We start from the raw sequence: 10,000 nt of genomic DNA on the forward strand, positions 1-10,000 counted from the left end.
AAAGCAGCAAGTAAACCAGTTTAAGTAAGCCTTTCGAATAGTTGCGTCGTTTTACAAGCAAGACCATAACGTTTTCATAACTTGCCTTCTTCTCTTGGTTTTTCTACTGTCCCAGGAACAAAGAAACAATTGTTAAACGTTGCCTGGAAGCCCCTCAAAGCATTTATGACCCTAGTCGTAAATTACGCCCGATGCCTTTGGTGGGTCATAATTGTGTGAAGGCTGAGTTAAAGTATTTTGCAGAGGGAAAGTGATGGAAACTAATGGTATGTCCCGTTCAATTGGCACTCCTCGAAAAGGGAATAATCGAAGGCCTTCCATCCACCTTAGCTTGTAAAATTGCTAACTAAACAGCGTGTGTTCTTGCTCCGTAGACGAAATGTGGACGTAGATGAAAGCAGCGATGGGAACCAAGACACAGCATTCTTTACTGTGAGAGGTGTGTCTCTTGGCACTGCGAGCCTCACCTTTACAGCATCTGCGTTAGGAAAAGGAAGCGCCACAAGTGAGCCGAAGGATATTCAGGTACGCTTTTATATTAGTCATAGGGTAACAGTCAAACGTTACCCCGAGACTTGTTGGCATAAAAGTGTTCACCACAACCATTCCTGTCACGCAATACAACCAGGTGTATTTTAATCACTGATTGAAAGTATAGCCAGGCATTTAAATCTAACATCATTTTGCGCATTAGATACCACTCATAATTCAGATATACAAACATGTTTTAATCGTTTGGCCACTGACTTTAACATCAGCATGTTTGGTCACCAAACAATGTTTGATGTTGTTGAAACGCCCAACATTTCCCATATGGCCAGGCCCTAAGATCACAAGAAGCCCGTTGCTTGCCAACGAGCCAGTTGCTTGGTAATGGACGAAAGGACCGCAGGTAAATCGGAAAATCAGACGGGTTTCTAACCCACGACGTTCGTAACGCTAGGGTTAGATGACTGTCAGCTGTACTTGTCTTTTAAGCCAGACAGTGGGTTAAGTGAGATAGAAGCTATAACATCGATGGAGCGTTGTATCAAAGCAGTCAGAGCATGGATGTTAAAAGATAAACTTAAACTGAATGAACAAAAAACGGAATTCTTGGTAATAGGGACGCGACAACAACTAGACAAGGTATCCCTTGATGAAATGACAATTGGAAATTCTAAAGTTAAAACAACTACTACAGCGAGGAGCCTTGGAGTATGGTTCGATCGTAACATGAAATTTGATACCAATATAACGAAAATGTGCGCTATGGGACATTTCTATCTATACAATATAAGGAGAATAAGGAAGCATCTCACATATGAGTCAGCTCGTACACTAACACAGGCAACGATAATAGCCCGATTGGATTATTGTAACAGTCTTCTTTATGGATGCTCTGATGGTCAAATTAAAATGCTTCAGCGCTTGCAAAACATGGCTGCTAGACTTATATGTAATTCTACACGTTTTTGTCGTATTACGCCGTTGATGTTCAAACTACACTGGCTACCAGTCAAACTAAGAATTAAATACAAAATTTTATTGATGACTTTCAAGGCAATACATGGACTATCACCTGATTACATACAAAGTCTAGTTCAAGTCAAGAAGAAATCACTATACAATCTCCGATCTAATGATGAAGTTTTATTGGCTCCACCAACTTTTAAATCAAGCAAGACAACAGGAGACAGAGCTTTTCAAGTGGCAGCACCCTTTGAATGGAACAAACTTCCAAAATCACTTAGATTAGAGAACGATTTAAAATCTTTCAAAACAAAATTTAAGACATTTTTATTTCAAAAAGCTTATTATTAATTTTTAACTGTAAATATAACTGTAACTGTAACTGTAAAATACAACTGTAAATATAATCATAATTAGTCATAATTTTTAAACATTGTAAATAACCTTATTGTTAATTTTAAGCGCCTGAGATCATTTACCTATGGATCATGCGCTATATAAGTACTTAATTTGATTTGATTGATAGAATGCTCTGCCTATTAAGTCGTGGGCTGCTAGAGAGAGTGAGCCAGTTTCATTGCTTGTTTGTTCATTATGACGTGAGAACTTTTTTTATTGCCTTTGCCGGCAAGGGGCCTTTTGACCCCTTTGGATTGTTTGTGTCCGGTGTGATTTGGATGACTACTACTTCCGTATTTATTTTGTGGCTTCTGCCTGCGTAGTGCACTTAGCCACTATGCCATCACATGCGCCTCTTCCTCCCGTGGTGGCACCCAAATAGGTCCGCAAAAGCGTGCATTTGTTTACTGTCTCCAAAGCTTGTTGTTTTGTGTCAAAATGTAGTCGAAATCACCAATCCGTTTCGAAATACATCAATTAAGAATTTTCTTCAACGCTAGATTACTGTTAGATTGTAGTCCTTGTTTCCAGCTATACAACAGGGGCATCGTGATGCACAACCGTACAGGCTATGTGGACGTGTTTGTGAACACTTCCTTTACTACCACTTAACATTTGTTATTTCAGGTTTTTGCACCTCTGCGTTTGGATCCTAGAGTTGTCGTTCTTGTGCGCGGGGCAACATTTCAGGTACCAATGGTTTCCTCACCTCGTACATTGTCGTAATCCCTCCCCACCCTCTCTCTCATTAAGTCAAGCCAGTCTTAGGTAGTACGCATTTCTGTCAGTATCATCTGGTAATTGGCCACTTTCAAAAATGCCATAATACTTCTATGTTTGTCCCTCCAAATTTTGCATAAGCATTGTGTTTGTTTTCTCTTGGGACGATTGTAAGTCCCAAGAGAAACTGGAAACAATGCTTATGAAAAATTTGGATCGACAAACAGAGAGTGTTATGGTACTTTCGAAAATGGCCGAAACACTCATGAAAAATCCTCGATTCTGATTGGACGAGAGACGTACCATTTTATTTCAAACTATACTCTGTGTCCTAATTTCATTACGACGGAAACCACCCTCAGAGCGGGAAATAGAAGCAGGAATGTCCGACAGTGGCTTCGTTATTTTTAATACGAACGACTTCCAAATCTTAAAGAAAACGTAACAGACGATATTGCAATGAGGAATACTCACACTCGGATATTAACAATTATTAGATGAGGTTGAGCATGTTAGCGATAATTATCAAGGCCAAAGTTTGTGTTATCTGCTGAAGCCGAAGGCTGAGGCGGATAACACAAACTGAGGCCTTGATAATTATCGCTAACATGCAAAAACCGAATTCAATAATTGTTTTATTATGCATATTCCTGAGCTGAACTCCGCCATGACAAAACTGATCGAACTGCTGGTTAGTATGTTAGGTGACGTCACTTCTGCATGCATAAAACTATTGTCTGTAGGTATGACGTCAATTCTACATATATAAAATCTATTGTCTGTAGGTATGACGTAAGAGAAACAGAGCAAGCAAGAATTAGCTGCGTGCTTATAGCCAATCAAAATCGAGCTTATGACACCAATGTATAATAATAGTAGTTGTTGTTATCTCGATTTTTTTTATTTATATTATTAATAAGTAAGCACATGAGTTTTCTCGTGCAATTTGGAACAAGCACTTGTTATTTTTTTCAAAGACTACAAAATGTGCGTCTGAAAAAAAATTACTCGTTCGTATTTATTCCAAATTGCACTCGAAATCATGCGATTACCTATACTAACCCGCACTTCAAATAGACGCATTTATTTCGGAGACTCGTCAACTAATCAGTCAATCAAGTCTATTTCCTCACAGATAATTTGTGCAAATTACAGCATTCAAAAGAAAACACACTTGATGCAATGCTTCTGCAATGCTTTTACAAGTGCTCATTTATTCCAAATTTCGTGAGAAAAATCGGGTGATTACTTAATATACATGAAAAAATTCGAGATGGTTAAGCAGAAGAAACGCACGCGTATCACGCAATCAGGGAAAAAATGTGCCATCCAGGGTGCGCGCTTGATTTGAAAACAAAAGATTTGATTGGTTCTGACCAGACCCTTTGTTTATTAGCCAATCATAATCCAGAATTTGGATGTGTAATTTGCACTGTTATTACACTTTTTGCACTGTGTTGCACTTCAACAGCACTGCTCTCAGCCAATCAGAATCTAGTAATTTTTTCACGTATATTATGAATTGAATAACAACACTTACAACAGACGTGTAAGTTTGCAATGAACGCATGATTATTATCATAATAAAACGTTTATAAAATATGTGGCTAGGTACAATCTACATATAAAAGAGATATTTCATATACAGCATGCATAGTTATATAAGTCCAAAAAGGCATCTATTTACGAAGCAACGCTTGAAGCGTTCAGTATTAATATGGGGAAGAATGAAATGGTGACCTCGGTTTCGAAGATTTATACGATTTCTGGTTAGAGGTAAAAGTTCTCTTAAACAGTGGTTGATGGTATCAACTCGTTTGTCCTTCAGGATACACAATCGTAAGAAAAGATCGCTCAGATTCGCGTGCAGGTGGAGGGGTTGCAATTGTATGTCGTAATGACTGGAAAATCGCAACACTAGGCAACAATTCAATTTTGGAATGTCTCCTGTGCAAGATATCGACAGTGCAAGATATTGACAGCCAATTCTACTTCTACTTATATGATGCCGTTCAAGCCTGAAATATTAAGGCTTTTTTTGCTACTGCTCAACTAGGGTCTCCTAACTGCAGTGATGCTTCTTTCCGCAGTTCATGCAAATATTCAACAATAATTCCATGATTGCGCGTTGGATGTGAGATGATAAATACGCTGTAACCAGTCTTGCATCCAACAAGCGCGAATGGGTTAATTGTTTTTCTAAATTTTCTTTTAATTCTGAACCCTTGGACACGGGGAAATTAAAGCCAATAAGTTTCCAGCTTGGCAACACTTGACGCAATCAGTTTCCATATTAGGTCATAAAGTCAATGAGCTGATAACCGAGATTGAGTGAACCAATCAGCAATCTAGAAACGCCATATCCGAGGTTGAGAATTTAATGAATGTCTAGTCTAAGTAGCCGGCGGTATTGTAGGCGCGCGGAATGAAGTTTTGGCGGCGGAGCCGCTAATCCCGAGTGGCGAGGCGGCGTGAGGTATTTCAAAGTCCTCCTCCCCATTTTCCCTCGCCGTCAAATCTTTAAGGAGGCTCGAAATAGTTTCTCCTTTTTTCAAACAAATAAACATATTCTGTCCTTAGATACAGTTAGGGTAATCATATCAAGACGAAATTTGTCCAGGATATTAATTACCCATTATAGATTTCTCACATTGTATTTTTCTCCAAAGTAACGAAGCATTTATGAAGCATTTCTTAAAGCCTTAAAATCAACATATCTTGTCTTTTTTGAAGAAACGGGACGGTGAAATTTTCCTATTCAGCTTTACCAGATAATGTTAGAAATACTCTCTAAAATATTTAAAATTCAGCAAAATCGTGGGCCAGTTTTTCGCAAAAATCAGTTTTTTTTAAATGTCTCTCTAACTTTTCACCTACAGAATTTTTTTAAATTGGAAAGACAAACGTTTTAAATTAATCTAGGCTAACGTGCAAAAAATGAACAAAATTCACCGTCCCGAAGCAGAGATATAAACGAGTAAAGTTGCAAAATCAGGAAAAATGAGAGGGTTACAAGATCAGCATTTACGCATGCTTCACCCGCTCATTCGAGTCAGCGCGCGAGTGGAGCTACAGGCCAACACAAACGGATTTAAGTGACCAGTAAACCGTTTGTATAGAAGTTTCGGAGTTTTCGTGAATAGGAGATGTCTATTTATATTCCATATATATATATATATAGGACTACGGAGAAAGTTGAGCGAAATTAGCGGTATTTGTTTATTTCTGGTGACCCATTTGAATCATGAGCTGACGCGAGCAGCTGACGAATTGCGTGTGTGGCTCACGCGTGCGCGTTCAGATTTTCTATACTTATTCATGGGATTGAGGCAAAACGCAGTTTTTGTATTCTCAGAGTCAGGATCTGTGGTCTCTGTTTTCTAAATTATTTTCCTAATGCTGGAGAAAGAGCTGCGACATGTCCCCAGTTGTTTACTCGTTGAATTGATTTTGATTTTGAAGTTATTTGCTTAACAATTCGTTTCTGGTGTTTCCTGATCAAGGTTCGCAGCACGGGAGGTCCCAGTCCGCAGGCGGCAACAGTCTTCAACATTGCCAATCAAACGGTAGCGACTGTCAGCAGTGTTGGGCTGGTGGAAGCACAACAGATTGGCACCACTAATTTGACAGGACTGGTTCAAGCTGCTGATCCAGCTAAAGGACAAACACTACTGTTTTCTAAGGTGACTAGCGACTCTTCATCGATGTACGGTCGTTATCGCAAAGGTATTTCCGACGAACAGAGACTAGAAGTGGACATTTTCCACTCCAGGGCAGCGGTCTAGCGAAAGTTTTAAACAACCCCTCTGTAAAAGGTAAAGACGCTTGGGTGGTTGCACCAAGCAGACCAAATTGTATCGCTGGCCCAAGATCGTGCCATTTGGAGAAAACTTGTGGTCGCCTGCTCACCCGCGTCGCAGGTGACAGAAATGAAATTTGGTAGCACTCCACTGCTTTAACTGCTTTAACTCACATTTACAAAAACCAGACCATCAAACAGAAAATGCTGTCAATCTTTATTTAAGTGTACGTTTTTTCGAGATTCGCACAAACAAAACAGAACAGTCATGACTTATTTGCGCGAAGCTCCCGATCGCGTAACCATGTGCAGCTGTCAAGATATCGCGTTCTGAATCACCCTGAATCAGGCCGAACTCTTTCCTAAAGATGACATGTGTCTCAAATGTACCTTTTGTGTAACCAGGCCTATATTTCTCGGCTCGGAAAGAGGCACTTAAAACACCTCTTTAGCCCGGTTGTTTGTTTTCTTAATTCAGACAGCGTGATCGTTCTTTGGGCAATTGTTTTATTCAAAAATAACGGCGGGAAGGCGAAGGAAGGGTCCCTTGTGGACTGTCACATTGTCTACGATTTTTAATTAGCTATCAACAGAAACCCATAAGGGTTGAAACGTGTAAGGGCCGATTTACACGATACGATTTTGTCGCATGCGACAAGCTCACGACAGGCCTACGAAATGACTTACGATTGTCGCAGCGTTTTAAAACATGTTTTAAAATGCTACGACATTTTTTCTGACGTACACAACAATCGTAAATCATGTCGTGGGCCTGTCGTAAGCCGTTGTCGCATGCGACAAAGTCGTACCGTGTAAATCGGCCCTAACGGCCCCTTGTGTGCTGGGAAACAAGCTTCTGAATATTCAATTTCCTAAGTACCATATTTGGAACAACAAGAGCAAGGGGTTTCCAAATATGGTACTTAGCACCAATCAGTTCGCACCGAATATTCGGAACCTGTGAACGCGCGTTACACGTTTCAACCCTTATGGGTTTCTGCTATCAAGACTCCTTTGTTTGGTTAACTGTTGTTTTTCGTGATATTGCTTGTTTTTTTAGTTAGCTTTCTTTTGTTGTTTTCCGCAGGATGTCATCTTTATTCACGTTGTCCAGCTCAACGGAGTGAAAATCAACGTTGCTTCTACTAATCTCGTCACGGGGACAAAGGTCAGCGACGTCAGTCTTTCCCGACAACAATCGTAACATGGTTGGCTTTCAACCACGTGACTTCATTGCATCCGCATGTGAGGGGACTGGACAGCAACTTCTCACAGTCTCGGCATAAATCCTTTTCATTCAGAAGGTCTAGATAGCAGCAACAAAATAGACAGTCGTAGAAACATTGCAACTTTCTTTTAACATGTTTCGACAGTACATCCGTCATCGTCACTGTTACAAAGTCTGAAAGCATCGTTGAATGTAAATAGCGCGCGATGTTACAAAGTTCGTTGCATTGCGGGACAATATTGCATACGGCTTCGTCGGCTTAGTGTCGGGCGGTATTACGCGCGATTTCGCAGGATAATTGTTAAATATACTAAGTCACGTATAATTAAGCTGCCACTGGCCAAAATACTGGTGCGGGTGGGATCATTTGTAGTCTCATTTTATTCACACCAAATAGAGTTGTTTTTGCCGCAAGTTCCAATGGGCCGTTTCCGAGTTGCTGTTTGTCTCGGGTTCGAAGTGAGTCGTGGTGCTGAACTGTTGAAAGGGAAATGAGTTTGATTTGCATAAGATTACGCAACTGAGGCATGCAGCAACATGGAAATGGACTATTGGTTTTTCTTTTCCCTGATTGGTTGAGAATGAGGCAGGAGACTTTATCAACGTATCACCAAGCAAACTCAATGGTGTTTTCGCTCATGTGACCAGCGAATGACAGTGACCTGGGAATGAAATTAAATCACCTCACGTCCAAGGGCACTTTGAGATATGGAAACAAGTCTTTACCCTTTGTTTCACTCCTCCAACATGGCGGCCGTGTCGTCATATGAAAACACTCTATTGCTGGTTTTCACTCACGTGATCAACAGCCATGTTTTTCAACGAAAACAAAAGGAAACGTTTGCATAATAATAGAGTTAAATTCCCGGAGGATTTGGTCGGGGCACCAACATGGCCGCCTTTTCTTTGTTTAGGGCACCAACATGTCGGTCGTGACGTCATGTGAAAACCGAGAATACCAACGCAGTCGCAATCAATATCGCAATCTCGGAAGTTCTCTCAAAGCTCCTCTGAAATCTGCTGTACATTCTCCTCAACATGCCTTACCTTTTACCTTGCATTTGTTCACGTCATTGTTTCACTCAGAACGTAATCCACAAATTTAAAATTTTAGGACCACCTAACACCAGATGTGATTATGCCTCCCTCCAAATCTGGTCCCTTTTTCGTTTCGTTGGTCAAGTTGATACAAAATGCCTTGCCTTTTCTTATTCCTGTTCCTTTTATTTTTAATTTTGACAGATCAGCATATATGCTACCGGTTTAAATGATGAAACACCCTTTACATTTGGCAATGCAATACCTGGATTGAAGTTTTATTGGAGTTCCTCAAATCCTGATGTGTGTCAAGTCAGGTCTGTTTATGCGCTGGTGAGTTACTGAAACTGAGAACTTTGCAGAACCAGGCTCTGGAGAAACGACGTGATCTCGAGCCAAGAAACGTGATAATCGTTAATCCCTTTCTTACTCTAAATTTAGAAATGTCATGGTGAGCGATTTTACAGATGTTCGTTCTTTGACGTGACGTGAATTTTTTCAGCAGCAATCAGGGTCTCCCCCGAGAGGGTTAGTACTTGTTTGTATCCCTTATTATAGTGACAGGGTTACCGTAGGACACTTCTAGCTTGTTAATGGCCAATATTAAATAGACTATACTGAGGGATACATGAAGTGGCTAGGCCTCTCGACCCAGCTGTACAAGCGTTTTTAAGCAGGTACACATGCAGTGCATATTTCGCGAAATGCTTAACTTCCACCTTGAATTTTTTTTAACCGTAGGGGGAAAGTGACGTGAAGTCTTTATTTTACGAGGGTTGCATGCTCAAGAAACTGGGCCAACCGGTCAGCGGTCGGGGATGGACGATTGCGAGCCGTTAGAGTGAAACAAGGTGGCACGATGAACTGCCGTACGCTTGCAAAGCGACTCCCGCCCCCTAAAAAGATACCTGAACTGCAGGCTAGGGTCTTTCTTTAACGTGATTTTCTCAAGTATGATATCTGTCTCTTTCGTGAATGCAGAGTGGAGTTGCTGTAGAAAGCGAAAATGATTTCCGTGTTGATTTGCATTGTATCAATCCCGGGCAAACTACAGTGAGACTTAGGATGGAGATCGATGACCAGAGATATCAGCAGGCTCACTCTCAGGCTTTACGAGAAGATGATGTAACATTTGAGGTAATTAAGGACGCAAAACAGGATTGGCAGTTGATACTATTGACCAATGTGGATTCCGCACGTTCAACAACAGTTGACCATCACTTAGCATGGCTAGAACTTCCTATTTTTCGCCCTTATGATTTTTCGTTGGAAACTTATACAGACTGAAATTTGCTTCGGCGAAAGGGTTTTTTCACACGGGCAAAAAGCGTTTTTTGTCCAATCAGAGAGAACCTTATTCCTTT

At 40.6% G+C, this 10,000-nt stretch overlaps 1 protein-coding gene across 1 annotated transcript in view; it reads left to right on the forward strand.

The window, feature by feature from the left end:
* LOC138002165 (nuclear pore membrane glycoprotein 210-like) overlaps positions 1–10,000 on the forward strand; it is a 56,105-nt gene that overhangs the window by 34,291 nt on the left and 11,814 nt on the right. The window contains exons 23-28 of the mRNA XM_068848248.1: positions 375–525; positions 2,479–2,541; positions 6,075–6,254; positions 7,458–7,538; positions 8,841–8,969; positions 9,618–9,773. Coding sequence (XP_068704349.1) covers positions 375–525; positions 2,479–2,541; positions 6,075–6,254; positions 7,458–7,538; positions 8,841–8,969; positions 9,618–9,773 — 760 coding nt within the window. The remainder of the gene's footprint in view (positions 1–374; positions 526–2,478; positions 2,542–6,074; positions 6,255–7,457; positions 7,539–8,840; positions 8,970–9,617; positions 9,774–10,000) is intronic.

Source organism: Montipora foliosa, chromosome 1 (assembly GCF_036669935.1).
Source record: "Montipora foliosa isolate CH-2021 chromosome 1, ASM3666993v2, whole genome shotgun sequence".
NCBI lineage: Eukaryota > Metazoa > Cnidaria > Anthozoa > Scleractinia > Acroporidae > Montipora > Montipora foliosa.